Source organism: Anarhichas minor, unplaced genomic scaffold (genome assembly GCF_050575085.1).
Source record: "Anarhichas minor isolate MPS153535 unplaced genomic scaffold, ASM5057508v1 ptg000074l, whole genome shotgun sequence".
Lineage (NCBI taxonomy): Eukaryota > Metazoa > Chordata > Actinopteri > Perciformes > Anarhichadidae > Anarhichas > Anarhichas minor.
Window position 1 is genome coordinate 4,385,337 of NW_027466520.1, and position 25,470 is coordinate 4,410,806.

A 25,470-nucleotide genomic window follows, 5' to 3' on the forward strand; every position below is an offset into this window, starting at 1 on the left:
GAACAGAAAGGAGGTAGGAGGTAGATAAATGATAGCCATGTCAGCAGAGGGCAGTGTGGGGTCTTAAGACCACTTACAGTATCACACAGGATACCAGTCACCACAGCAGAATACTATATACCAGTGTCATTTACTCAGACTGTCAGCATGTTTCAGTTTACAACCAAACAATCAGAGAAAAGCAAGCATTAAAACTAGCAATCAGCATTAGCCATCTGGGAACTATTGACACGTATAGTAGGAAAGTCTTTGTCTCTTTTTAAAAACAGCGTTAGCGTCGATAAATAACATTAATGGTGGGTAAGGCATCTATGAGAACTGCCACATCTGCACATATTCCTTTGGACTCCGATAAGGTTTCACACCGGGGAGGATCTGGTCTGTGTAACATCCACAATGTGACCAACTCAAGCTGGTGTGAAATGAGTTCTGTGGTGTGGGCACTTTGAGACGTCCCCCATTATTACACAGTGACTGGAGCCTCGTCGCCCATGAGCGACCTGTGACAGAGAGCAGAGTGTGTGTGTGTGTGTGTGTGTGTGTGTGTGTGTGTGTGTGTGTGTGTGTGTGTGTGTGCGAGACTCCGCATAAGACACGCTGCACTACAGTGCGCGTGTGTGCAGCATCGTAAAAATGCTCCGCTTTGTCTTATCTGCTTCGCTTACAATCCACTCAGACAGCGTTAATGTGCCTCAGGATGTGTGATTTGTATGCGTGTGCAGTATGCGTGTGTTTGTGCATTCTGCTGATGTCCTCAAGTCACAGGAGAGAGGATCCGGTGCTGTAGGTCTATACGTCAGCACACACACCACTATTTACAGAGTCTGGGTTTACTTTGGTTAACTCCGGGTATAGTAGTAGGACTCAGCAGCATGTGTGCGTGTCGAGGGGAAAGAGCAGCATGTCCAGATATCAGAGAAGCAAAGTGTGTATGTTTGTGACACATGTGAGTAAACTGTAGGTGAAGTGAGCCAAAGCCTGATGTTCACAGAGGCTGCAGTGTTCCAGTCAAGTGACTCCATTTAGCTTACGGTTTCTCTCCAATCATGCCATCAGACTACAGACAGAGCAGACACGCAGACACACACACACACAGAGATAGACAGACACACACAGTGTGCAGGAGGCCGTAGAGAAACCCCAGACACTGCATGTTTGCCTTAATGCATTAACCGAAGGCCAGGTTCATTGTCTAAAAGACTTCTGGTATAACTTCGGCAGAGACGAGGGCACACTATCTAAAACAAAAACGTCTGAACCAACCTGAGCAGGTCTCTGCTCGCCTACAGAGGCATTTATTCAAAATGTTCAAAAAAGAGAGAAGAGGAAGTCAATCTACTATTTACCCGATCACCCTTTCTGTCTAACTCTCACACACCCCCTTTCCTCTGTGAGTGGAAGCCACATTCACCCATTCCAGAGCCTCCTAATCTTGTGCCAAATCTGCCCTGTCTGCCTAGTCTGCATGTCCCCCCTCTTGCAAATATAAATTCCCGCACAATGCACACAAACTACACACACTGTGTGCACACTACTGGGGTGAGGGGCTCAAAGAGAGAGAGGGGTGAGAGGGGAGGGGGGAGCACATGCTTTTGTGCTGGCCTGGACTCTTTCAGTGTCCGGGGAAATAAAAAGCGGAGAGGATTTGGTTGACTGAGTAACTTGTTCGGCCACTCGAATGGCGAGCCTCATTACTGCACACTGCTTTTCTAAAGATAGATGCAGTTATTGTTGTGGTATAAACTCGGTACATGAGTGGGCACAGACACGAGGTAGAATCACTCTTCCTCCTCGTTCTGAACTTAATATCTTCAGCTCAGAGTCATGTGAAGCTACAAGCGAAAGCACCAGCAAGATTGCTCGCTCAGTCATTTCAAGGCCAAATGCTAATGGAGTAACATGTTGCTCTGCTGATTGGCCAGAGCGTCCCCTCCCCCTGTAGGCCACAGTTTGAATCCCAAAGTTCCCAAAACTTCTACACATGAATGAGAGACCCTAACTGGTCCTCTTCCCCTCCCCCACACCGGGCCGTCAGTCACAGGCCAGCTCTCGATGCCGCCCCCCCCCCCCCCCCCCCCCGCCTCCCTGCAGCCCGGTCAGGGGATTCCTCCATTGTCCGAAAAGGGCACCGCGGAGAAGAGAAAAGGGCTGGAAATGGAAGGACGAAGACTTGAAAGAGGAATGTTGTAAAAGGATAACAAAAAGCAGGAATGACTAAGAAGGATGGAGAAAGGGAGTGGGGAGAAGAAAAGGAAGATTGTGTGCGAAGGAGAGAGCCGAGAGAAAGGGAGTGACGGAGGATTATTAATGAAGAATAGAGGGTAAACAATGGATTCCCACAGTGCTCTGGACACTAACGGGGACAGAGACCTCAGCCACTGACCAACACATTATCTACACTGACTCACTGGCCTTCTCTCTTATAGATGAATAAAGTATTTTATTCATCCAAATGCGCAACAACCCTCATTAAAGTGGTTTAGTGTGGTCCACTGTGGCCCATATACAGTGTGGATTACAATGCTCCCATTGGCCTCATCGTAAAGCCTAAATACATTAGGCCGACGATGCAACCGTCCCTCACCCACTGTCTCCTACCGTCTCCCACACACCCTGCTGCATTTGTGAGACAGAAATAACCACAGCATCCACGAAACACACCAGCACCGCACCGCTGAATTGCACCTGCGTCTACTAATAGCGTCAATCAAACACGCTCGCACACAGACCACAAGGCACAGAAGTAGGCGCATGGGTGCAGATGTCTTTGTGTGGCCAAGTAATTGTGTCTGTATGTCATTGTGCATGTGTGTGTGTGTGTGTGTGTGAGTGTTTCACTTAAGTGGCGCTTTCAGCCGTGACTTCCCTTATCTGGCTCCAGTGCCTCAACAGGCCACACAGAGAGAAGGGGCGGGGCTAAGCCGGTATGAGTGACAACAAAGCTAACTCCCATCACCTCCACCTGTCCCAGTGGCTTTGATCTGTGCCGGGAGCAAACACAGCCGAGACTCGAGCCAAGAGATGTCTGAGCCCACCACCACACATTAGCAGGCCTTCACCTCTGAAGGAAAAGCAGCCATTTTATATTGTACAGGCTCTTAATGAACCCTAATGTGTATTATAAAGTAAGGACACAGCCCTGAACTTGCATCCTCTACTAATACACTTGTAGCACCTGAGGCAACTAGTAGTTATGATCATGCTGGCATAGATCTCTCTTGTTCTGTCTGCCCTATGGACATCCTGTGCTTCGCTGTGCTGCCATGTTTTTTTTTTAAGTGAGGATGAGTCAGGACAGAGTCGGTGAGGAATGGATCCATGTACACAGTTTATGTATGTGTGTTTATGATTGTATGTACGTGAGGGAACCCTCTACTAAACACTTCCAAAATACCTAAACATACAGTACAGCCGTATATAATGTTTCCACTCAGCGACTGTTAGTGCCAATAAACGTAAACATGGTTAATAAACAACCACAGTGACACCCCCCACCCTCTTGCCTCCTGGGTATGCGGATGACTTTTGTTTAGTTGACACAATACTATTATGTTTCAGTGGCTCCTGCCTGAATACAATCTGGAATGTTCCATTTATAGATTCCTATTTGACAGCTGTATACACCATGTCAACACACACTTTTAAATAAATAGAAAGCCTATATCACACATGTTGATGTGGACTCCAGAGGGCTGAGAGAGAACAGGTGGACATGGTATTGTGTGGCTCAGAGGCTCTTACACTCCCAGATACATAAGAGTACTGCTGTGGTACGTGTACATGTACTGCGATAGGATTTGGAAAAAAAATCCATACCTTCTTACTTTATTCTGTTATTTTTGCTGTAAATACGTTAAATACTGCGGCACTCTTGTTGGAACTAAGCATGGTCAATACTTGCTAAAGCGTTTTTAAAATAGACCAGTAATCCTTCCAGTGTTGCCGACTGGTGGGCTAATCACTGCTTTGGTTACCAAAACCGTCACGGTGATCGAAAAGCTGGCACCACCATTCTGGAGACACCGTGTCCACAACTTGATTAACACCGACACACACAGAGAGAAAGAGAGGAAGAGAGGAAGCACCGAGTACGAAGCACAGATTTGCAATCCAAAACCAAATTCAAAGCAGCAGCCGGGCTGAAAGCCTTGAACTTGAGCTCCGACACCTGCCTGCAGTTTGCCTCCGTTTCAGGTTTCATAAAGCCCATCTTCCACAAACCAATCACAACAATCGAGCTAGAAAACCAATAGATTGTTGGAAATCTGCGAGAGGAAATGACCGTGTCAGGAGGACCAAATCTAAAAAGGCCTCCAAAGAAGGTGCAGCAGACTTTACACCAACACTGCCTGGAAATTCAAATGATGACTGCAAGTGACTTGACCACAGAGTGATGGCCCCGAGGTTTGTTAGCAACACTTGTTCGCTAACACATTAGTAGACAAGGAAGCTCCCGCTATGCTCTCACACAGCAGGAATGAAACTGTAGAGGAGGCCTTCCACCTCCACCCACCCCCCCTGTCCCGGACTTCATCACATGCTCTCCCATTCTCTCTCCGTGTTCCCACAAACATGAGACAAAACCCAAAGCCCCATTGTTTATAGTCCACAGAGGACGTTTGGCTCTTTCCTGGATGGGCTGGATCCGGTATGTGCTCCCTGCCTGCCAGCTCTCCGTTTGTCCCACAGTGAGGCTGTGCTGCAGGGGAACCAACATGGCTACCGGGGCCTCAGGCATATACAATATATATAGTATACTGTCAACACATAATGTGATCACACACACATTAGCAACAGCAAGAGGAGCACTTTGGCTCTGTAGCTGCTTGGCTCAGCGTAAATAGAGAGAAGATATGCATGTAGCTCCTTAATATCTTTTACCATCAAGTATTACACCTTAAAAAGGACTGGAAGTGCTTGTGTGTGTTGGGAGTGCACGAGCAGCCTTGGTACAATCGATGCATTGTATGTGTCCAGGTTGTGGCCTCCCTCACTGGATCATGAGGCTCGGTGTCTTATCGTTTTCCAGTAACCGTCTCAGCATTTCTTCCTCTCGCAGCAGGCTTCAAACTGCTCTCTGTGTTTATATTTCCCTCTCAGGAATGTCTGAACCTGACATGGAAATGGACAGCGATGGACGTACCAATGTGTAGGATTTGATGGCTGCTGTAGAAACATGGCGGTACAACATGACCGACACCGTGAAGCTGACCCGCTCCCTATGTAGATACGAAGGGCTCATTCTAAGCTAACAAAAACAAAGATTCACAACAGGAAGTTCAAAATGTGGTCCAAACGAGCAGCACAAAGTCACCGTTGTTATACTGTATGTAGTTCACCGATAGCATCCCAGCCCCTGTGGAAAAATAGTGTCTTACTTAAGGTGCTGCTCTGCAGCTTCTCTGCTTTGCAGCTGTAACTTTTTCAAAGTGTGGCTCTGAGACCAGCAGGTCTACTCTCTCTCTCTCTGCATCTGTGCGACATGTTGAAGATGAAATACAAGTGAACATCTGCACCGTGTCATCACAAACACAGGAACATTACTGCGATGTAATCTGGCTTTATGTCTGTAGTCATGCGATTTCTTTTGTTGTTGCTTTATTAAGCCAGAAGAACACTTATAAGCACAAATGCTTATCCACAATACAAGGCAGAAGACAAGGATGCTGTTACTACAACTGTACAACCCCCATTAATGTGTCACGGAGACGGCATAATTACAGAGTTGTCAGCACGACTCCGGAGTGGTTCAAGGCCAGGAACATCCAAACCACAAAGCCCACAGGCAGTCACATGCTGAGCTCCAATAGCTGTCTGAAACTCTTCTACATGCCTGACGTCATGAACCTGGTTTGTGATAGCAGACCTAAAAATACACGACAGGGGGAACCTGCACATGAGAAGAATCACACCGTACTTTAGAGTACAGAGAGCACATGTTGTACCTCTGCCAGCATGCCATGTTCCTCGTCTAACAAAAGGGTGAAGTGACCGGGTGCAACCAAACACGCATGGAGGCTCAAGCTGTACTCGTCCTTGACCTTACCAGACATCAAAAGAGCCGACAGATTGCCGAGCGGCAGCGAATGCAACACACACAAGCAGCCAAGTCATTTAAACACAAACACGCACTGTTATGGTGGATTTAGCAGAGTAACAATGATAACAAAAAAAGGGGAGTTGTGCACCAAAATCCCCAACATTTAAACTTTTATAGAATTTGTCTTAACTACCTCCAACATATCTTTGGCATTTCTGGAGCTCAACTTCTTTTTCGGACAACATACACTGACACCAATATATCTGCAAGAAGACATATCACAACGGAGCTAACAGATAACGTCAACGGAGGTTGCATTGAGCTACAGTATGGTGCGTTCAAGCTCCAACAAGTAAAAATGGGTATCAAGTTAAATCATACCACTATCATGATGTGTGCAAAATGTAATCTTGTAGAAACTTGAATAAATACGTTGATATTAGAGAGGGAATTATGACCTGTTTAACTTCCTAACACAGCTTATGATACATAATTAAAACTACTAATGCGCCAAAAAAATGTTTAATCAAAGCAAATATTAAAGTAAAAATACCATAATTTATTTCCTTATCATTTGAACTGTGTTTGTATGTAAATAACCATTATAGACGACAATAACAAAGACGGGCTAGGACCAAAATGAGCACAGCTCTACATTCGTTCAGCTGAGCTCCTTCTCAGTTTTCCCATTTGTGTTTCAGGTCCCAGAGGTTCACGGTCCATCTTAATTAAAACACTGTTGGAATGAGTCGTGTAATATTTAACACGGGGAGACTTAAATTAAGCTTTGATCAGCTTGAGAATTCAACTGAAGCAAGCCGTGCGTATCATGCATGCTTTAGTGTTTGTCTAAGTATAGTGTCTGTGTGTGGGCTTCACCAACAGGAATGTGAAATGTGTAAGTTCAAGTGTGTGTGTGTGTGTGTGCGTGCGTGCGTGCGTGCGTGTGTGTGTGCGTGCGTGCGTGTGTGTGTGAGAGAGAGCGAGAGAGAGGGCAGGGTAAGCTCCTGCAGATTCCAGGCATGCCTGCATTTCCTCGGATGTCACGTGCTGCAGTGCACACACAGCTCTGCTGGGTTAATTACACAGAGCACACCAAGCCTCGCACTTTTCCCCCAAAATGTTTCATAGTGAAGCAAAACCATGATTAAGATAAAGCTACGGCAAAGTTGCCTAAAATGCTAAATTAACCCGAATCAAAACCAGAGTAAATCTTTCTTAAATTAAAGACCAGAAGTTTACGTTTATATTTGCTGTATTTTATCTCCTGGAGTCCAAATATGGTTTTGTGATGTTTTGGCTGAACTCTTACGCAACAGCGATGGAAGAAATATTATTAGAAAGCTGCCTGGTGGCAAAGACAATGAACACAAAGAGTCACATTGTGATCTGATGCAATTCCTCGAGTTAAAATAACTGACCTTTCACTAGAAACAATGCTCCATCTATCAGCGCTCGCTGGATCACTCATCAGATTCAGCTGTTGTGTTGTCAACCGACTCAAAAAGCAGACGTCAACACAAGAAAAAGCAGAGGAAACCGTTCAGTGCTGAGGCCAAAACATATTCACAAGATGGCCCAGACTCCTTTACATTTTCAGTAGCATAAACAATACACTGGCCCGGAGACGTTCACATGGAGTCCCAATGTTTTCTCTGTACTGTTATGCAGCTGTGTTGCTTGAGGGCAACAGTTCCACATTTCATATACAGTATATCTGTCAGGGCTACAGGAATGTGGTGGAAATTATTATTATTTATCATTTTTAAAACTGGATTGTTTTATTCAAATTGACAGAAGACTGCTTTCACTTTCACACTGCATATATAAAACAAGATCTTTGTCTTCATATCAAAATTGGCATGTCACTTTACAGCAAAAAAATCAATAAAAATTGATTTTAAGATACACAAGGCTCTGCCAGAATCAAAGTAATTTATTCTATGTACGTGTACATGATGTAATTTCACAGTGGAGGTGTGAGGTGAAGAAAAATATGATTAAAAAATCGGAAATAAAACAACTAAATGAGCACCGGGTGGATTTATCTGTGGGCACCGTGAGTCAGCACACTGGCTGTAAAACACACTCATCTAAAACACTGTGAAGTTACAGCTGAAGATCCACCAGCATATTCAGCAAAAAGACACAGCAACCAAACACAACAGGGTACGCTTCTATAACATTCAGTGATTCTGGCTAATGGCAAAATCAATAGTGTGATCAATGAGGAGGAGAGGAAGACAACAAAGCAATTTAGATAAGTTGGAAATGATTATTTAGTCAATGATAACTTTAGTGACGGGAAACTTGAAACACTGAGCTCTGCAATACGGCCGTGTTATAGCATAGTGTGTGTGTGTGTGTGTGTGTGTGTGTGTGTGTGTAAAAGGTATGGTTGGCTTCACTTATAGCGGGGCAGCTGCCTTAAAAAAAGCTTTCAAAAGAACCACAATAAAGCATCATTGATTACACATTTTAGATATTTTCCCAGATTAGTTCATGGTCAAGATAGATGACTTTTCTTTTTTGTGCCCCGTAGATGCCAGACGGTGAGATAGAGTGAGACAAGTGAAGAGTGCTCAAGAGGTGTAGACACGGCCGTCACAGTAGTGGACACTGTGGATCACTGTACTCCTTTATTATGACTCTAGAGCTCTTGGGCTTAACATTCCTTCACGGGTTGGTGCCACATCTTGTAGGATTACAGAGAAACAAGGTGCTTTACGTTAGTTATCGTAAACTCCATCAGTCAGGAGACACTGTAGAGTGTGTATGGGAGAGGCAGAAACACTGCTGTACTAGGAGGGAGTGAACAACAAAACATAAGCCAATTTTGTTCTCAAACCTCCTGTTTTTATGCCAAGAAACAAGACCCAGAGTGGAGATGGTCTCACTCAAAACAGGGCATTCCACGGCTCACTTGATTATTCCCCACTTCCTGCTCGCAGAGACGCTCCCAACAAAAGAAGAATCAACAAAGAAAAACACGGCGTCAACACATCAGACTGAGAACAGAGCTGTGTGTGCGTCCTGAAGCAGAGAAGTCCTTTTAAACTGGCCACCTGTTTCAAAACACGTAAAAGCAGAGCCGCTCTGTTGTGGTAGCTGTTGTGTAGATGAAGTGGTTGCTAATTGGTGAAATCCCCCAATCCTATTGCTGAATACGTATTAAGACAGAACTTGTGGTTAAGTGGTTAAACGCGGCTTCTTTGTCTAAATATAGCAAGTATCCTGGATGGAGCTGAGCGAGCTGGAGGTGTGGGACGGTGACCCATTCAAAGCCACAGGTACACAGAGTACACAGAGGCTGAGGGAGGCTATCAGCGTTCAGGGTGATAGATAGCGGCGTTCAGTGGCAGTGTGTGGCCAGCAGATGAAGGGCAGCATTTGTTTGTGGTTGGTTTAATGCCATCCCGGCTGACCTTTCCCCTTCACAGGGAGGGACATCAGCACCCTCACAGATTAGCATCAAAAGGATCATTTGTGTGACAGGAAGTGTAGTTCCTGAGCTCCTGCGTGATCAAACGGTTCAGGAAGAGCATCTTATATTAAAGAAATATCATTTCTGAAGTCAACCAACACAAAGAGACTTCAATCTGTGGCCTAAATATAACCTGCTAAAAATGTGCAAATGCAACAGACAGTTTACTCAAGCAGAATAAACATCTGGCAGTACAGTTTGAGACCAACAGGATGGGAAATAACCAACCTTGTGCTGGGTAATTACAACATGTGTCTGTGTTTACCAAGCCTTACTGACAGGTATCAAATCTTACTGTTTTTTTAGGACAAACCCTTTGCAGTATTATGTAGTTCTGAGTAGATAGTAGTAGCTAGAAAACTTAATTTGCTGCTTAATACCCACAGGATAATTTAGCTAATGTGAAATCTGGCCACCAGCCACTGACAAGAACTAAAGTTTCTTGCTTTGCATTTTAGTTTAAAGATTAAAGTGTGCCGTTCCCTGCTTCCTTAACCTCTGAGGTTTCTAAACACCGGCTGCTTGAGAGGATGAAATCAACACATAACACAATGGGGCAAGAAAAGAGAAATGGGGACAGCGTTAAAAAAAACTTTTAAAAAAAAGGCGTCACCTTGCACATCTTGTCTTTGTGTACTTACTGCCTGTAGCCAACAAAGCTCCTGTCCTATCACGGTGCTGCAGCATAGCAGCCACAGACTCTCCCCAATGGCAAACAGCTGCCACAACCACCCCAGCCATCAATTATTCACCGGGGCTTTGCCGTCTTGTTTACCTTTGCGGCCGACATGGTGCATGGGAGGGTGGTGAGTAACAGCCGCGTGAGTTTAACGGCGTTGGGTCCAAATCACGCTGCCAAAAGTAAAACTAGGGAATCGTTTACTGTAGATGAGATGCATCAAGCAAGGACTGAATACTATACATAGTATATAGACATATTAACTTGAACATACTGCACATAATTATCCATACTGCGGCGATGTGTTTTGCATTGGAGGGTTGACATAACCCAGTTAACACGGCTGCCATTTCCCAGAAAGAAACACGTGATTTCTCAAAGAGAAAGGGAAGGGAAGGAGGGAGGATGTGTGTATGTGTGTCAGAGAGGACAAAGCAGAGGATCCATCGAGGTGCAGACGTCTCCTAAGGGACCGGCTGTTTGCTCCGTGACCAAACACCTGACACTGCATGTCAGGCCTGACTCTGGTGTTCATGGTTGGATCCACCTAGAGCCCCAGAGGACTGGGGATCATCTCAGCTCCATGATCACTTCCTCCAGTGGAGCTCCCCCTTCTCCTGTTAATCCATCTCCGGAATGAAATACACCCCCCACTACTACTACTACTACTACATACTCACTCTCTCACACACACACACACACACACACACACACACCTCCCATTACCCCTCTGTCCCACCAGATTGGGGGGGGAAGGCGGCAGGCAGGATGTGAGACCAGCTGGTCATCAGCTCAGACAAAGAAACCTGCTGAATGTGCTTTGGCATCAAAAAGAAATCTCTCACATTGCCGTTTTCTCCGTGGCCTCACCAGCTCTGGATCACTTTTCTGTCAAGGGGGAGGGGCCTGATTACAAAACTTTAAAGAACAACTCTACTTCTGTTTTTCTCACGGATGCAGTCCTCCACAATCAGGGTGGAGCCATTTCCAGCCACAAACTGAGGAGATCTTATAGTCTTGCCTAATACATGAACACAAAACATTGACAACAAATCCTCCTTAAGATGTAATTTACACTCTTTGAGCAATAGTAACTCCGGCTTCAACACGCTTTACCAAAGCAGGAAGGAGGAGGAAGGAAAGAGAAAAGAGCTGCACCAGAGTAACGATGTGGTTTTACCGCAGAGAAGCCGGTGGCAGGTGTAATTTATCTTTGGTCCTAGCCTGGTTCAGCTACTCGCTAGGGAGAGACAAACCTAACGGGAAACTCACACTGTAAGGACACAGTGTGAAGTGTGTGTGTGTATATATATATATATATATATATATATATATATATATATATATATATATATATATATATATATATATATATATATATATATATATATATATATATATATATATATATATATATATATATATGTGTTCTAGATGTCCTGTGATCACCAAACTTCTGGCTTTAAAGCCCAAACAGGAAGCATTTCTCTCACCTCTTTACTAGGATTAGTAGATGGGTGGAACACCATTCGTTTTCAATTAGACTGAGCCATTTAATCTCCCTTGAGATACTAATAAAGACTAATGAAACAAAGACGTAAAATACAACACTTGACTATTTAAGCATGGGTAAACAATGGCAGACTCATTTACATTCAGCCAGAGTGGAGTGAAAGGGGCTTAATTTGGGTTTCTCTTGACCCGAGGCGGAACATACACAAGGGACTCGAGAGAAAAGCACTCCGATTTTTATCGGTGCGTTGATGTGCTCCAAAAGAGACCCACATGGCGGAGAAGCAGATCCCAGAGGAAGCGCACACTGAGACGCACTGGAGTGTATGAAGGGGGGGCATATCTGAGGTGCTGAGGGGCATTTTCATGGCCGGGTGAATCCTTAATCTGCCCTTTAGACACAGATCTGTTAGCACACACACAGACAGCTGAGGATTAAAAAGATAGCATTGTCATCTTTCCTATTTATCACAAACATATACTTCCTGACCTCCTAGTAGAGTGACTGTATTTAAAACACTGGTCATTCAAAGATGTGATATGATAGCGGTAATAGATTTCCTCACAGCCCAGATATTGGATGCAATAGTTCTCATATTTCTAGTTGTGTCAAGTGTTGAGGCAGGAAGTCGGTCACCTATCAAGTGTACCTGGAAGGTCCTATTAGGTAATCGCACCAGGAGCAACAGGTATGAAACCTGTTTTGCAAAGTCTGATGGGGGACACACCCATCAGGGATTTGGTCCCTATTTCAACAATGGAAAAAACTAAAAGTAAATATTCTCGGTGTACATGTACGAGGGTGAGAGACATTTTTGGGTTGGCTGCTGCCCACTGCACCTGCAGCCCAGCAGGTGTAACTGACCCACAACGGCTCCTAAAAGTGATCAGTTGATTCATGATACGCCTGCAGACTTAATGTACGCCTGGTCAAGGGCAGTGCAGCGCACACAGGACACAAACACAGAGCCGTGACATTGGATACGAGGCAATCAGACTTGTGAATGGACTTCTTTGTAACCCGTCATGGGACTTTGAGAATGGCTTAAGAAAAGATAGTTCCCTCTTCCTCAACCTGATCTTTGAGGCAGGGTCAGCAGAGAGAAGTTCAGATCGCAGTTCAAACCGCTGAAAGCACAGAACACGTTTAGGGAAATACCGATTTGATTGTGAGGAATGCACTTCTAACCACACCATCACAGGCAATTCATCAATAATTGACAGGAAAAACTGGAGCAACCAGCTCACTCTCCGCTTCTGCTCTGATGTTTATAGTGAAACTACATTGAAACTCAAAAACTAAAGACCCATTGCAGACTATCTGAGATCAGTTTTTGTGTAATCAGAAAGCAGAGCTGTGATACAGCATTAAGGGCTAAGGGTGTGTGGAGATGAGGGGAATTCCTGAGCAGCTGCCTGCTTAAAAGGTTTGTCTAAACTCATTCCATACAGATAAGTCATGCTTAATGCTACTATTTCATGTAGTATGATCACTGCCTGGATACAATCTCGCCCTAAAAATCAGACAAAAACACTCATTCTAAATTGTTTTTTACAAACCTAAAATAGTCTTTATGTGGCAAATTGAGACATCATTACCACGGAGAGTATAATCTAAGATTGGTGGGCAGTGCGGTGGGGGATAGTCACAGCAAACTTAAGAAACCATCGGGCCTCTAAATCTCCATCTGTTCACTTTGTTAAACCCCCAAAGCAATAGGATCTCCAACTATCCACCCACAGCAGCAGCCAACACGAAACACCACCACACAGCACGATCGCTTTATCAATCGTTATCAATTTAAAAACATCGTATTGGCTGTGTGTCATTCCCGGATATATGGGATGAACTGCTGAGCAACAATGAGAGATTGACACCGAAAAACAGACCGACAAGTCAGCCCACAGACTCCTCTCTGACTTGAATATACAGTGACAGGGAGAGCGCACACAAATGCATAAAGACTCTCAGACCATCACTCACTTATGAGTTCATTGTGGTGATGCCATTCATCGTGGGCCTGACCTCTCGCGCTGAAGCCCCGCTGACTCCGAGGACCAGAGAGGGCCCCCGTATGCTTTGTGTCTGCACGCTACGCATTCACCAAGGACCACACGAGACACTCTGTCACCGCGCATTTATGTCTCCCGGTTTGAAGCCAGCACCACACGGAGACTGTGTGGCGTTAGCTGAATATTCGGGTGTATCCGTCACTCAGCATTTTCAGGGGCCGTGCACCAGGTACACTGCGGATATCCGACAGGTATGAACTAAGTGGAGGAAGATCAGAGTCTGAAAGTAAGCCTCGTCAGGCAAAGTAAGCCCTGTCAGGCAAAGTAAGCTTCAGGTTTTGAGCGAAGAAACGGCCATAACTAGACTGAAGAGGGGTTAAAAAACTACATTGTTTGTGTTTCCCAGAAGGCAACAGGCAGTCCTCTGTTGACCTCGTCTTGTTAACAGTCTCCATTAGTGAACGTGCCACTCGCCCCTTTTATAAGTAAGCAAACGCCACGAAACGTGAGAGTCTGACTATGTCTACTGACCAGTGTATTCAGACAAACTCACACAGTCAGTCCCTTGTTCTGATTATGAACAATGCCTCGAACTGAATAAAACAAGGAGAGTCGACCAAGCGAGCGCTTTGTTCCACATCTCTGGAGACAGACCGACAACAATCCCGCTCCCCTTAAAATAAACTCTCTGGCCACGCAAAGAGGACTTTATTCTCATATTTCACATAGTGGGTGTGTGGGTGGGGACGGCGGTGCGATTCATTCCACGCATGCCTTCCCACACTGAGTCCAATCCAAACTGGCCAGTGACGGCCTTACTAAAGGCAACATGTTGTGTTGCCAGCTGTTGTGGTCGTCCCTCTGAACAGCCATCTATCTCACCCTGCAGCCTGGAGAACCCCCATCATCCTGGTCCATTTCACTTCATACAAGTTCATTAAGCCTTCAGCCTTCATGGAGATACACTAGCACGCAAAGATTAACTGTATTACCTCGTTGTGACTTAGTTTTTGGAGCCGATTAGTCGTTTTAAGACATTGCTGATGTGCAAAACCACTGTATCTGCCATCAGTGTATAACGCTGTTACAGCAGTGCAGGGCAGGACCAACCCAATTTCCAAGGAAGCAGGTACTTTCTGAAAAGGAAGTACCTGAGCAGGTGACATCATGCAACGTATTTCACCCTTAAGTAACCTTTGCTTTTCAAATGAATTAAACACCAATTATGTGCACGTGTGGGTGGAATAGCAACTTGTCAGAGGGCCATGATACACATTGCTTTTTGACACAGAGGAGGCATTCTTCGGTGTGTACACTGTGCATACCTTTGGCAGCTCTTTGAGTTGGTTGGCATCGAGGAGAAGCTCTTCCAGGCTGCGGCTGTAGCGGAACACCTCGTCGGGGACCGTCTGCAAGTTGCAATGTCGCTTGTCCACCGACTCGACGTGGCGGTTGCATCGCCACAGGGGGATACACTTCAGCATGACCGATTTGGTTGCCGGTTGCTACTGAAAACCCCGCATCGGAGGGTGAATGAAGGTCGGCGGGAGAGAGAGAGATGTGGTCTTTATCGTGGGGAGTGTGGGCTCTCACTCAATGTCAAAAACACTCAGTGTTCCCACGACGATCCTGAACGGGAGGCCGAAATCCACTTAAGAGACACCAAAAAGAATCCCTTCGACCTGTTTAGCGATATTCCCAGTTTCAGTTCAAGGATTGTCAGGTTGCGTTATCCAACTCGCAATTACAATTAACAACAACAACAACAACAACAAAAGAGAGAACTCCCGCTTGGCTGAAGTGTTTCCTCACTTCTTCACAGAGACTAGTTAGCTTGTTTTGCTACCTACCACCACATCCTTGTATGAGAAACATGCAACCAACGACTCAACTATTATGCATTAAACGGTGCTTCAGTTGGCCTAGTCATGAGTGGTGACCGCTTAGGTTACAAATATATAACTACCACTAAACACCTCACGTAACCAACGGAGCGAGTCGGCGGAGATTAGCCCGGAGTATGGCTGCGCTAGGATGTGCTCGCGTCCTCACCGGTTGTGTGTTGTTAGCATGCTAGTTACTATGAGCTAACATCGGCTAGTCGCTGACTGAACCGCCTTTGTAGTACGCAGAACGTCTTGTTAACCGGTCAAACGTGCATAGTAGCGACATCCCAGTAAACGTTAAATAAACTGCCCGGTGACCGTTGTTTCTATGTGACGGTAGGTACAAAAAAAAGAGAGCAGGCGCTTCAGCAACAGCCGCGCATCTCTATCCTCTCGATGAGCCGAGGCAGGCCGGTCCGTCGTGTGAGGGGGCGGGGCTAACTTTGATCCGGAGCAGCAGAGACCTCACGGTTAACGGTTACTACCTCTGGAGCAGGTTGTGTTGCTTTCTAGCGCCATCTAGCGGCGGAGTTATTTTTCGAGGTTTATTGGCGGTGAATTGGTGAATTACCGCCACCAGCTGGTAAAAAAATAGAAAAATAGAAAAAAAATAATAATTAATAAAAAATAATAATAATAAATAACACAAAATATATATATAATAAAAAATATATATAAATAAACAAAAAAATGGCTCATATTTTCTTAGTTATTTTACAACGGAAACAGAACCGGTAAAGCCTTTAAATCTCATACCCGTGAGTTAGTTAGATAATGATAAAATAGCCATAATAAGTGTCTTTTCCATAAGATGCCTCAAGGTTGAATATTTTAGTCACTTCAACGGTTAAATGTTTGTTCACTGCATCACCAGAAATGGAGGCTTTTTGAGGATTTGCATCCAGGTCCAGTGAGTCTGAGCACGAAAGTGAACAAAAAATGTGCAGCGGTCATCGGATTTTGATTACTTAAATATTGCTTTACTGTTTAGCATGTTTAAAAATCATGTTTCTTAGCAAAGCGGTATTCAATGCATAGATTTGTCAAACTTCCACCTACAGGGTATTCTCTCCCTAAACTCATTAAAGACATATTTAATGTTGTTGTGCTACTGCAGAGACACAGGGCTTATGAAAACTAATGATTAAACCCCATTGTGTTAAATTCAACTAGTTAAAAACTATGGTAAACACAGGATAACTGTATTTAGGTTGAGCACCAACAATGACTGAAATACAGACAAGATGGTCTTTGCTGATCATTAGGTAATAACAATAATCCGCTTTAAGTCTGAAAGGGTTATTATACAGTTTGATAAATTGTTCACCTTGTAGTCACATCTAAAGCAGTGGTATTTCAGTACGTTTCACTTACGAATCAAATACTAGATTCCACAACCAGAACACAGAAGCATGTTTACGACATACAGATGAAAGGATTCTTTAGTCATAACCATTTATTTTAAAAAAAGAAAAAAAGAAATGTATCACACCGTTTGTGGACAAACAGTAACTTTTAATTGTAGAAAGAAAGTGTTTACGTGTCCCGGTAACTTCATGAAAGGATAAAAAGGAGTTTAACAGGAAAACATAAATGTGTTACAAGATTGGATTACAAAAATGTGAAACTTGCACCAAAAAAAAAAACCAACAAAAAAAACGAAAGGAGTCTTCACAGATATACAGGTAAACAGGTATACAGGTATTTCTAATGAATCCCCCCCAATGGGGCTTTTTGACATTAATATCAACAGCAATTTTTAAAAAAAGAAATAAACATAATTACAATTTTCAGAGGCCCGTATCTCTAGCTAGTGACGGGTACAGGGATGGACGCTGGTAAACCTTTTCAGACACACTATGCAGAGAGGTCACTGCTGTTGAACCGGTCTTGGTCGTACACCTCTGCGACCACTTTGCGACCTCCGAACCAGCGGTCGTTGAGGGCCTGGATGGCTTTGTTCATCTCGGAGGCCATGGAAAACTCTACAAAAATTTTGACAATGATATCTGCATCCTCTTCTTCTCCTTGCTTCTCTTGGTAGATGATGACTCTGTTGACGGCACCAAACTTCCCGCACTCCTCCGTCACCTCGCCCTCCAGGTCGTCGTCGATGTCCTCTGGTCCAACCATATTTCGAAGCACCATCACCGTGGACTGGAATTTCAAAAACCAAATATTGTGATAATAAAACCGAGCAAATAAAAGCCGTCATCAAGACTGTTACCTTCATCCAAGCCTCACCTCTGATTTTCTAAGCAGTTTCTGCATCACCATGTGTCGGGCACTGCTGCCTGAGATGCTCATGTGTTCTTGGTCGCTCAACATCTCCTGCCCTGTACCGTCCTGCAGCATCTCCTCCTTCTCCTCTTTCCTCTCTTGTTGGTTGGAGCCACCGGCTTGATTCGACAGGACCGGAGGGGACGCGAGAACTGGGTTCACTAGACCAACCTGGGGGAGCACTGGTATGGGAGGACGCACTGGAGTCACACCTTTATGGGATAGGCAGACATGCAGTCAGTCACATCAAGTGTGCAAATAAACAAGTAAAATAAACTATAGTCATGTATTAATGTGCTACTTTGACCTGATAATCCACCACACTCACTACGGCTCAAGTTTCATCCTGTTGATCAAATGACTTGATACTATTAGTGAGTTATGACAAACCGATCCTATAAGTTTTCATCTCCTGCAATGATTTGTCCACGAGCACCAAAATTGCAGTATTCAGTCATCTGGCAAGATACTGTTTTTGGGATCCAGATCAAGGTGGATCCTCATTTTGTAAGACAGAAACCATTCAGTGCCTTCAGGGTTTGCAACAGTTTGACAATGCTGTCTTTAAATATCACCATTTACTTACATTTTAAGGAACTAGAACAAAGATGGAGCTTTAACTCTAGAGGTTAGCATTGAGCTAAACTCACGTAATGCTAACATGAAGGAGGTTATGTTTACATCCAGCCCTGATTTACAGTCTAGATTTATTACAGTGATGATCATGACTAACTAAAAACCTAAAACCTATCAATTAATCATGTTGAAAACCACTTACTTTTATTAAAATGAGCACTCACTCATGTCTTGGTACACACCTGTGATGACCCCTGGAGCCTGGGCAGCCATGACAGCCTGAGGTATTCCCATTTGCTGACTGAGAAGTTGGGGCGCAGCTAACGCCCCCAGGACTGAAGCGCCGGCTACAGCCTCCTTAAGAGAGGGGGGGCCGTAGGCATTAGGTAAGGGAAACACACAGAGCACAGCACAAGGCAGCACAGTCAACGATCACACAGCATGGCAGAGTGAGCTCGACCGTGTCTCTCTCTTGTGAGAGTCAAGGTACCCGACTTTACCTCAATACAGATTCACTTACAAAATCATGGACTGATCTTAGCAAGTCATACATATACAGAGCAGTGACGTGTAGAAAACATTTCAATCATGACACATTAGAGGAGGAACACAACGGTCTGGTTTATCATTGAGACTGTTGCCAACTAAGAAAGAAGACTTGGCAGTGCATGAGGGAAGCTTTTATCACATATATTACTATATAATGTACACTATACATAAAGGACAATAACTTCAGATTCACATTAAACTTGATAAAAAAGGATCACGCCCAGAATGTCAAATTTTTCAGGGGTGCTAAATTGACACTGTGTCAGGGCAACCGTTTGTTTGTGTGATCCTGCAATTGATAAACAATCTTGTGCCCATATTATCTGTGCTTTTGGTGTCATTTCTAGCTAGATCTGGGTTATATTTACCTGGAAGGCCATTAAATCCCTTTGGAAGGGATTCATACTTGCCTGGGCCGTTATCTTAGCAGTGGCTGCCGCTGCGGCCACAGCTGCAGCAGGCGGCAGACCACCGGGGGTCGTGGGGGTCAGTAGGGGCATGGGCGGGGTCACTGCTTTGCCCACCCGTAGGTACTGACCCCCCAGGTCAAAGAGGTTCATAGAAGACACAGCGTCCAGGGCGGACTGAGGCTTTTCATACTCTGTAAGTGAATAATAGTAGTAGTAGTAAACAGCGGAGCAAGGGCAACACAAAGAGAGCGAGCGAATGAGGGCCCTCCAGCTCACCAATGAAGCCAAAGCCTCTGTGTCGCCCTGTGGTGGGGTCTCTGGCTAACGTGCAAGACTTGATCCTTCCGAAGGCCTCAAACACACTCTTGATGTCGTCGTCTGAGAGGTCCGGGTGGACCGACGCCACGTAGATCCGATTAAAGGCGCGCGCCTCCTCTGCCAGCTGGTCAATGATGGGTTGCGCCTGACCGATGTTACTTGGCCGCCCAACCTATAGCACAGATCATACCAGCAGGGCTACTGAGTATGGTTGTGTTTTATTTTCTGTACCAACCAAGAACGCACTACCGCGAAATTCCATATCCCTGCAGCGCTAACTTTCGACCGCCACGAGTTCAGTCAAAGCCTCCTACAATCATAACGCTATCCTGGCAAGTATTCTGTGGTTTTGCATATGTGCACATCTATTATTACACTCATCTGATAGAGAGCATTTAGTGCCTTTCATTCTATCATTCCTACACTGGCCACCAGGTGCAAAATACTTATTTAAGATTACATATTTTCAAAACCTGAGTTCTGTTAAGATCACTTTCTTTTTCAGAGCCCTCTCTTATTTAAATAACCAACAATTAAAAACCAGCCGGTCTGTCAAACAACAGTTCTTAGGGATGTCCATCAGCTGATTATGAATTTAACTACTGTACTAAACATGTGATTCTTGATGTTATGTAAAAATTGTCAGCTTTCATTACAACAGTGACAAACAATAAAACTTTCTATATATGTAGTACTAATTATAACTTAGTTTACAATGTAAATATTGAGCTATTTTGTAAATAATTGCGCAACTATCAAGCAGAGAACTGCCGCGTTATTTTTACAACGACCACCAGCTCAGCCAGTCACACTGTGCATGCACGGTGTGACTGGCTGAGCTGGTGGCAAACCGACAGGAGACCGCATCAAGTTATTCATGTTACTTCTAACGCACCCTGACCACTTCCTCTCCCTATCCAAGACGAGCATCTAAGTGCGACTGGGATCTGTACTACAGATGGGGCGGCCAAGCAACACCAACCAGGCGCAGCCCATCATCAGCACACCATGGACACAGAGCGACGCCACGCGCCGCTGGGCATCCTACTGGAACTGGTCACTAAAATAGCTTTGATGACATCATGGAAGCACAACACAAACAGACAGTATTCTAAACACACACCCAGACATACACACAACACACGCACCTGGAAATCAACAAAACACAGAAAAGCAAAAGAGAGAAATGAGTCACATATGGGAAGTATCACAAAAGCAGGTAATTAACAAATTCCAGCAAAAATATGAATAAAATGTGAGATATTACATTGTTTTCCGTTGTCCATGTGTACTTAACATCTTTAGGAGGTACTCACATCTCCAGACAACGTACCTTAATGTTTCGCCCCCCCAGCATGACTGAGTTCATCTGCTCCAGAGCCAGCTGAGCAGCCTCTGGCACGTCATACTCCACAAAGGCAAAGCCCTGCACAGTCAGACAAAATGTAAGAAAAACAGAACATACACAACATGAATGTCAGCATTATGTGTAATCTTCAGCATTTACAACATGTTCAACACTTAAAATACACTGACCTTGTGTTTCATTGTGACAGAATCCCAAGACATGTCAATGCTCTTGATTGGGCCAAAGGGGGCAAAGGCCTGTCTGATGGTGTCCTCACCGAGCTCATAGTATATGGAGCCCACATACACCCGACACATGATGGCTAGGGCACGCTGCCGCTGAGCTGCCACCTGCCAACCAGGAAAACAACACATGATAAGCATTAGAGTGACAGAAAGGAAGACAAACAAAAACAATAATAAATGTGTCTATTCTACTGTACTTGCTTTCCCCCCCAAAATAGTTAAGAGGCCAAGTCCAAGTTAGGGGGTCTGGGCGGGTAAATGGTGTAATAATGGGATACTGTAATCAATGGACAGAACAACTAACATGGATGTCACCACTTGTAATTACATTATGACGTCTATTCTGTCACTACTGAACAAACATATATGGAGTAAAACACACTGAAGTGATTGGCATGCACATCCCTCACGAATATTTGGCTTCAGTAACTGACCTGTAGTCCAGAGATGCAAGTAAGGTAACAAAAAGTAACCGTGGAGTTCAAACGAAATCCACACAAAGCCTCGATGAAAGCATTTCAAACTCGGGATGGTTTAACCACCCAGAGTTGTGCTGTGCTTGTATTTCATTCCATTACCAACTAAATAGAACATGTGCCTAATTCATGACATATTGGAAAGTAGACCTGATCATTGACAGAGAAACTTGACTTTGAGGTGGCCAAAAAGATCCCTGTTCCAGCAATTCTCTCATGTTGGTCCATTAAAAAGGGATTGCTATCCCTCTTTTGTCCCATGCCAAGAACTTTCTGTTTTAAAATGCATATTTTTCAAAGAAAAGTGGCTTATCTGACATTTATAAACCCTTTAAAAAGCCCATTAACAGGCAAAGAGTTCTGGCTACCTTCTTGTTAAAAATACTAACGCAAATTATCCCATTACGACTCAAGAAACCAAGTAACAAGTGATTCTACGGTTAACAGCAGTCATTGATCTCAAAGATAATTACGGATATGGTCGCAGGTACACTGGCAGTAGAAGGTTTTTACTAAATATGCATTCCTTGGTTAGATATGGGGGCAGGGATTTCTGCTAAAGCAACCAGTAAAGAAGGGTAACAGTCCTTTTCCATTGGTATGCGCACAGAAAAATAATTTAATAATCTATTGACCGATTGTAAAGGTGAGAGAGGATCTCCAAAGCCCATCGTCACTGCTGCCATCTGAAAGACAGTAAAGATGGAAAAAAGTGCTGAAAAGTAGGTTAGGAATCCCGTAGCTTTGCTTTTTCAAAAGTATCATTGCTTAGCTAGATAGACAGGAGTGGTAAGGCTAACACCATATTCAAAACCACCTTCTAAAACATACAGTTTGGAGAGTTAAATTACAAATCACCACAGCAATAAACAGACAAGTCCCCTATAAAAGTGCAAAGCATTTAACATGATAATTAAGGCCTTCTTGACGACCGTCTCCATCTGAAAAAGAGCAGAGGCAAAAGCAACTGTTCTACAGCTGTGGTGTTTTTCACAGCATTGGGAAGAAGGGAGTAAGACTTCCAAGAGAGCTTTAACAAAACAGACTTCTGAGTCAAGAGATGTCTGAATTACTCATGTAGAAAAACGCTAAGATATTCTGCCTAGAATCAAGACTCATAGACGACACACGCATTACAAACTTGGTACCAAAACATTTCACACATCTCACCTGCAGGTTGGTGAGCTGTTGTTGCTGATGGGCGATGGTTTGCTTCACCAACACACTCTTAATGCTTTGTTCCATGGCATACTTCTTCGCCTGGAAAAGAAGAAAAGCCATTACATCCAAGTTACTCATATGAACAAATACCCTTTATAAAATGATTACTAAGACTAAACATTAACAAACACTTTATCAGTACAATTATACATCACTTTTTATTCCTGCAGTCTTTTTTCCAGCAATATCTTAATTCATCTTTTTAAGTGACATCCAAAAGACAAAAGAAACAACTCTGTGAGCATCCAGTATGAGGAAAAATATCAATGATTGTCCAACATTCAAATGAGACCTTAACTCACATGTCAGATGTTTGAAAAATAATAGCAAAAAGCAACTAAAGTAATTTTAAGAATAATTGAATTTAAAAAAAGGGATCCCACATTGAGAGAGTCCCATTGTACTTTCATTATATGCACATCGAGTCAGGGCACATGCATACAAGTAACAAGCTGATTAAACACCCAGTCACACGACCTGGAAAAGAAATTGGCTTTATCCAGGAGAAATCAGGTTTCTTAAGTCCTCTAGCCCGATCATGCGTGTAAACAGGATGATTTAGATATATGATACAAACGTACACTGGTAATTATAATATCACTTATTAAGGTACATTTAGGTTTCCTACCCTCTGAAGTGCCTCCTGCTGCTCTGGGGTGAGAGGCGGCAGGCCGAGCTTGGAGCCTGTGCCCTGTCCATTCTCCATCGTCAGAGCTTCACCTCCCTGCAGAAACAGTAATTAATTTAGACAAAAACACAATAAAAAAAACTCAGAAACTCTGGAGCATTAAAACCTGCCTGTATATACATCAAAACTACAATTTCCCAGTAACGTTAAATGCAATTAGAAGTCACATAACCTCACACAGCACAGGTTATAATTAAATGAGCTTAGCATATACAGGACAAACATCCGGATTTAAACCAGGACCGGACGAACTCCTTACCTACACAACCCGCTAATGGCTGGGTCCACCAGACTGAGGCAGGAAAGAAGAGGACTGATGGGGGAAGCTTTAACAATTCAACAAATTCTATGGGGAAATGAAAAATGCCTTCAGACTATAACAATAAGAGAAACAGGCAGCAGCTAGCATTATTTATTATTTACATTGCAATCTTTACATAGCCAGCCCGTGTGTCCATAAGATTTTAAGTCAGCTAACGTTAGCTTGATGCTAATGATGGTGGTCGTAACGTGCTAGGTTAAGTATCAACAAAGGGCTACGGTTAAATATACGTGTAACGTCATAGCTTAAGTCGATATGGACATTAACTACTACTACTACTTTCCGTTACACCTAAGTGACCGTAGCTGCATACGTATTATAAAGAGCATTAGCTGTTATATAATCAGCGAGGCCTGGTTTATATTTAGCTCTTTGTTGCTAGCAATGAGCTAGCTAACGTTAGGCACCCATTACTATGGCGCGTGAAGCAGTATTTTCTTTTATACTGTCAAATTACAGGATACTTTCTACAAGTTAAGTTATGCAAAACATCACTAATTACTTACGCAACCGCCAGTGTAGCTGAAAAAATGTTAATGTGCTTTTCTTTTCTTTTTTTTAAATCAGGGAATATATTTACCGCAGTCTCCGTAACCGCCATGAAGCACACCGTCTTTGGAGAGGCCCGCACTATTAAGTTCTCGCGAGATCTTCAAGTTTTCAATGGGAAGTATCGCGATCGCGGAAACCGTCGCGAGGATATGGCCGGATGTGGAAGCGTTGACTATAATCTCTAAATTTATTATGAACCTCGTGGCTAGATGTGTTAAAAACATAATGTTATTGTGACTCAACAGATTATGTGACCTGATTGGGAATTTCAACTGTATTTATCCTGCCAATGTGTTGATCAAATGTTTTATCTCGATGGTTCCTCCACCGTATTATATTCACATTTAGTTACACATTTTGGAAGCTGTTAATCAAACATTATTTCATGTAATTTCATGTTTATTTGATAAGGAACAATACATTATACATATATAATTGCAAAACAATAATCCAATGCAATATCTTCATTTATACAAAAGGCATCTGTTCTTTCCTACAATTTTATTTTTTTAATGATAATATTTAAACCAAGGTTACAGCTACACTACATAGTGCAATAATTATATGGGATATGTTACCTAATCTAAAATATAACTCTTGGTCTTGTGATTATTTTTAGTTAGTTAGATTATATTCCTGCAACAGACCGAATAAACCGTGTTCATTTGAAAGTCAATCAAAACCATATATTTTTGCAATTTGCTTTCAGCTCCAAGTTTGTTGAATAAACAACTATTTGTTTGTTTAGTGTGCTTTAAAAATTCCTGTCTGTTGCACACTTTAAAACTCTGATATAAAATTGACTTCTGTCTGATAACATTTAACTCAAATAGTCCAAAACTACATCTTATTCTTCGACGATGGATACTCT

The 25,470-nt window shown here is 43.5% G+C and overlaps 2 protein-coding genes across 23 annotated transcripts in view; both read right to left on the reverse strand.

Annotated features, from left to right (window-relative positions):
• Positions 1 to 16,070, reverse strand: part of scrib (scribble planar cell polarity protein) — a 52,513-nt gene extending 36,443 nt beyond the window's left edge. For 6 of the 18 annotated variants that reach the window (XM_076080610.1, XM_076080617.1, XM_076080609.1 and 3 more), the window contains exon 1: positions 15,054 to 16,063. In XM_076080610.1, the coding sequence (XP_075936725.1) occupies positions 15,054 to 15,212 (159 nt within the window). In that variant the 5' untranslated portion in view covers positions 15,213 to 16,063. Of the gene's footprint in view, positions 1 to 15,053 lie in introns of all 18 variants that reach the window. The other 12 variants (XM_076080623.1, XM_076080607.1, XM_076080613.1 and 9 more) reach the window with 7 other exon arrangements.
• Positions 16,071 to 17,052: 982 nt separating this feature from the next.
• Positions 17,053 to 24,752, reverse strand: LOC142937607 (poly(U)-binding-splicing factor PUF60-like). Of its 5 annotated transcripts, none has more exons than XM_076080628.1 (12): positions 24,628 to 24,695; positions 23,985 to 24,071; positions 23,666 to 23,761; positions 22,987 to 23,076; positions 22,452 to 22,502; positions 21,284 to 21,445; positions 21,081 to 21,173; positions 19,706 to 19,919; positions 19,388 to 19,620; positions 18,713 to 18,827; positions 17,859 to 18,106; positions 17,053 to 17,771 (listed from the first exon to the last, which is right to left on the reverse strand). In XM_076080628.1, exons 3-12 carry the CDS (start codon positions 23,741 to 23,743, stop codon positions 17,472 to 17,474), a joined length of 1,584 nt encoding a protein of 527 aa, XP_075936743.1. In that variant the 5' UTR covers positions 23,744 to 23,761; positions 23,985 to 24,071; positions 24,628 to 24,695; the 3' UTR covers positions 17,053 to 17,471. The 5 variants fall into 5 exon arrangements, with proteins under 5 accessions (XP_075936743.1, XP_075936744.1, XP_075936746.1 ...); XM_076080629.1 differs by lacking the exon at positions 24,628 to 24,695 and adding an exon at positions 24,554 to 24,573; XM_076080631.1 differs by lacking the exon at positions 23,985 to 24,071 and having other exon boundaries at positions 19,430 to 19,620; positions 24,628 to 24,752.
• Positions 24,753 to 25,470: the final 718 nt, after the last annotated feature.

What these genes read in the sequence shown, in the direction of transcription:
- LOC142937607 (XM_076080627.1), bottom strand. Translation starts at nt 24,648, where the DNA reads ATGGCGGTTACGGAGACTGCG. An exon ending in CTGTCACAATGAAACACAAG is followed by an intron (nt 21,174 to 21,283) that starts GTCAGTGTATTT and finishes CTGACTGTGCAG; the next exon opens with GGCTTTGCCTTTGTGGAGTA. An exon ending in AACTGCTTAGAAAATCAGAG is followed by an intron (nt 17,772 to 17,858) that starts GTGAGGCTTGGA and finishes TTGAAATTCCAG; the next exon opens with TCCACGGTGATGGTGCTTCG.